At 58.0% G+C, this 3,667-nt stretch overlaps 2 protein-coding genes across 2 annotated transcripts in view; one reads left to right on the top strand and one right to left on the bottom strand.

The window, feature by feature from the left end:
• The window catches only part of GUITHDRAFT_131775 (hypothetical protein), a gene marked incomplete at both ends in the record, with an annotated part of 2,951 nt that extends 1,359 nt beyond the window's left edge, over nt 1–1,592 (top strand). The window contains 9 exons of the mRNA XM_005841671.1: nt 125–215; nt 368–453; nt 628–665; nt 849–893; nt 936–993; nt 1,026–1,078; nt 1,198–1,317; nt 1,440–1,487; nt 1,542–1,592. Coding sequence (XP_005841728.1) covers nt 125–215; nt 368–453; nt 628–665; nt 849–893; nt 936–993; nt 1,026–1,078; nt 1,198–1,317; nt 1,440–1,487; nt 1,542–1,592 — 590 coding nt within the window. The remainder of the gene's footprint in view (nt 1–124; nt 216–367; nt 454–627; nt 666–848; nt 894–935; nt 994–1,025; nt 1,079–1,197; nt 1,318–1,439; nt 1,488–1,541) is intronic.
• A 413-nt stretch (nt 1,593–2,005) lies between these two features.
• GUITHDRAFT_99401 (hypothetical protein) lies at nt 2,006–3,347 on the bottom strand (the record flags this gene model as incomplete). The annotated part of the gene is made up of 6 exons (XM_005841670.1): nt 2,006–2,063; nt 2,297–2,594; nt 2,639–2,699; nt 2,745–2,836; nt 2,882–3,101; nt 3,294–3,347. The coding sequence occupies 6 exons, from the start codon at nt 3,345–3,347 to the stop codon at nt 2,006–2,008; spliced, it is 783 nt and encodes a 260-aa protein (XP_005841727.1).
• Between the last annotated feature and the right edge of the window lie 320 nt (nt 3,348–3,667).

Genomic DNA, 3,667 nt, shown 5'->3' with positions numbered 1-3,667 from the left:
TCATGGGCGTATGCAGACTTGCTGTCGGACGGTTTCCGATAGTGTTTGGGCTGCGGTTGACCGAGAGCTTCTTGAAGCCGGCGAAGAAGTTGTCTCCCCTCGTCACTGCTCGCTCTTACTGAAGGTGCCGCTGCCAACAGCGGGTACGTTCCCAAGCCCGACAGCAGCGACCCGGAGGCCTCCGAGCACGGCACGCATGCGCTGCTGCTAGTCGGGTAGAGGAGGCGCCGCCTCGTGGGAGGAGGGGGCGAACGTGATGGGGTGGCAGCTACTCCGACCCCGACCAGTGCTTCATCGTGAGGAACAGCTGGGGCAGGCAAGGAGACGCTGAGGCTGAGCGGGGAGCGAGCTGACGGCTTGTTGGCAGCACGTGGGCGGACGGCGGGTACTGCTACGTGGCGTATGACTACGTGTGCAACCCGGACTACAACCTGATGGAGTACGTCGGGCAATGTGAGACTCGGGTGCTGGGATGTGGGGGACGAGGTGGGGAGGAGGAGAGGACCTTGAGGGTAACGAGGAGCTCAGGGGCGATCCGAGGCCTGGACGACTATGACTTCACTCCTGAAGACGGTTGAGAGGCGCCGGCGAAGCCTTGTAGGAGGAGGAGGTGACGTTTACTTGCAGGGGTGCCCAACCAGGAGCACATCGTGGACAGATCCAAGGTGATGCTCGGGGCAGCTTGCGGGGGCTTGCTTGCTTTCTTGGCGTTGCTCGATGCTCTGCTTGTCGCGTGCAGCTTGCGGGCTTGTGACATGATGGGTGCAGGGCGACGAGCAGGAGAAGCCGCAGATTGAGGCAGAAGCAGCAGGCGGGGAGGAGGGAGGGAGCTGATGGGGGGCTGGCAGGTGCGGGAGAAGGAGATGCATCCTGTTGAGGGAGGTCAATTGCTTGTTAGTTTCAAGAAGAGAAGAGGTCAATGACTACGGTATCAGGTCAACAAGTCGGGGATTTGTTTGATCCTCTCTCCGAAGCTCGTGAGGGCGGATGGAGGTAGGAGGAGGGAGTTGAAGTGCGTGTGGTAGGACGAGTCTTCAAGGCGATCGACACCGACGGGTCAGGTTTCATAGAGCCCGGGGTAAGCTGCTTCCTTTGTTGATCGCTGCCAACGTTCTCTCCCCGTCCCATCCTGATCCTCCTCGGCGTTGCATGGGCATGTGAGGCCCTGGTGTATTCTTGGTCTCACTTTGGCCTCAGGAGCTCAAGACCGCATATCGCCTGGTGATGTTGAGGGCAGCAGGGAGGAAAGAAAGGCTGACGACGTTGCAGCAAGGAGTTTACATCACTGACGCTCAGCTGAAAGCTGTGCTCATGATGGTGGGTAATTTACATCCAAGAGAGTGAGGGTGGGGGTAGATGTGAGGAGGGGAGGGATGAAGAGGAGGAATGAATAGGAGGGAGGATGTGCAGGTGTGCTTTGAATGAAAGCTGTTGTGCAGTATGACACGTCAGGAGACGGCAAGATTGACTTCGATGAATATTGTGTGGTAAGGGCGAGAGAGGCTGCAGACTTTCTCACGTGACATGTTTGATTTTGATAGATGGTCGGAGTCAAGGATAAGAACGGCAACATCATCGGAGCATCCGCTTGAGTCATCGTGCCGATTGAGTCTGACACGGGTCAACATCCAGTAATGAGTGTTGTTCATCAACATCCAGTAATGAGCGTAACTCATCAACATCCAGTAATGAGTGTTTGTTTGGTTGTCGTCTACACAGTAAACCTCCTCCACCCACGAGCACCAACGGACGCGCCGCCTGACTCGACCCAGTTTCCCGTCCCTGATCTTATCGTTTCTTCGCTCCTCCGCTGTCCCAGCAGCCTCCGACGCCCCTCGTCACATGAGAGCTTCTTCCCTCGCATGATGGAGGGAGGAGGAGGGAGGAGGCGACTTGAGCAGCTCGGGGATGTTGCTGGACGTGTACAGGTCGTGGATCAAAGGCGAGGTAGGAGCGCGAGGCGTCATGACGCGTCGCGGCGTCGACACTCGCGGAGTCCTCGGGGTCAAGGGCGCTTGCATACGCTGATGAGCAGGACGATCGTTGTGGTTGACATGAGGCAACTGAAGACCAGACTCAGGAGAGGACGGAGAGAATGAAGAAAGAACGAGGAAGGAGGGAGGAGGAAGAAGGAAGAAGGAAGGATGTACTAGGACGAGGAGGAGCAAATGGAGTTGAAGGCGGAATGTTGAAAGAGAGGAGGACGGGAGGGGGTTGACCGAATCCTGACCATTCAGGGGTTGGGAAGGGAGAAGGAGTAGAAGGAGGTACAGGGAAGGGGAGGGGAAGGAAGTACCTTGAGGTTAGAGGAAGGGGAGAGAGGAACACTCGAGCTGGTGTTGCCTGAGCTTCTATGCCGCTGCCGGAGATGTCAAACGTCAGATCCTCGTCCTCGTCCTCGTCCTCGTCCTCGTCCTCGTCCTCGTCCTCGTCCTCCTCGTCCTCCTTGTCCTCCTTGTCCTCCTCCCTCTCCTCGTCCTGCTCCCTCTCCTCCTCCCTCTCGTCCTCCTCGTCCTCCCCCTCCTCGTCCTCGTCCTCGTCCTCGTCCTCGTCCTCGTCCACCCCTTCCTCCTCCTCCTCATCATCACCTCCAGCTGCTTCGCGCAGAGGTCCAGGTATCGCAGCGTGTCGGCCTTACAGTTCTCAGCCGCGTAGTTGAAAGGCGTCTTGCCATCTCTCGCTCGCGCATCCAGCCTCGCCTACCCCACACGTCATGCCACGTACACAAGAGCACGAGGACTGACTCCGTTGTCGACGAGGAAGCGACAGGCCTCGCTGTTGCCGTTCAAGGCAGCATGATGCAGCGCTGTTCTCCCGTAGCTGTCCGTCATGTCGACTGGCACCGCACGATCAGTTGGAGCACACAAGGCGGACGAGTCACCGTGCCAGCCGTTGTCAAGCTCAAACTGAATCCTCTCGATATCCCCGAAGGCAGACGCCTGGTGCATGGAGGGAGAGGTAGGATCGATGAGGACAGTGTTTGCCATGCTCGACGACATCCGAGGCGTGCTCACGGTCGGTTCGCTCGCTCTTCTGTTGACCTTGGCCTTTGCAGGAGCTGACGATTTCACTTCGCAGCTGATGGCATCGTCCCTTCGATTCTGCGAGGGAAAAGAGCATGCGGGTCAGTCAAGAGCAGAAGTAAGGCAGCATGAGCATGAGCATGAGCATGAGCATGAGCATGAGCATGAGCATGAGCATGAGCATGAGCATGAGCATGAGCTCGAGCATGAGCTCGAGCTTGAGCCCACCTGACAGCATTGAAAATCTTCCTCATCCGCGCATCGAAACACCGCGAACGGATCTCCAGACGCTCTGGCAGCTCCCTTGGAATTGTCTTGTCCCATAGCGCGCCGGGTGAGGACGAGGAGGGGGAGTGACGGCTGACTTGGGGGGAGGGGAGAGGAGGAGGAGGAGGAGAAGGAGCTCACTGGCTACACACGCAGAGAGGACGGGGCTGCAGCTGCTTCCTCCCTTCCCCGTCGTAACTTTTCCTGCATGTTTCCCGCCGCTTGATTTCTTTCTTTCGCCTGCAACCGTCGTAACTGCTCCTGCAATGCATTTCTGCTTGAATGATGAGAGCGCGGGGGGTTGAGAAAGAGCGGCAGGGAAGGAGGAGAGTAGATCACGAGGAGAGGGGAGAGAAGGAAGGAAGAGGGGGGGGGTG

The sequence above is a fragment of the Guillardia theta genome (genome assembly GCF_000315625.1).
Source record: "Guillardia theta CCMP2712 unplaced genomic scaffold GUITHscaffold_2, whole genome shotgun sequence".
NCBI lineage: Eukaryota > Cryptophyceae > Pyrenomonadales > Geminigeraceae > Guillardia > Guillardia theta.
The sequence above is the reverse complement of the archived record's forward strand: the minus strand, read 5'-3'. Positions and strand labels throughout refer to the sequence as shown.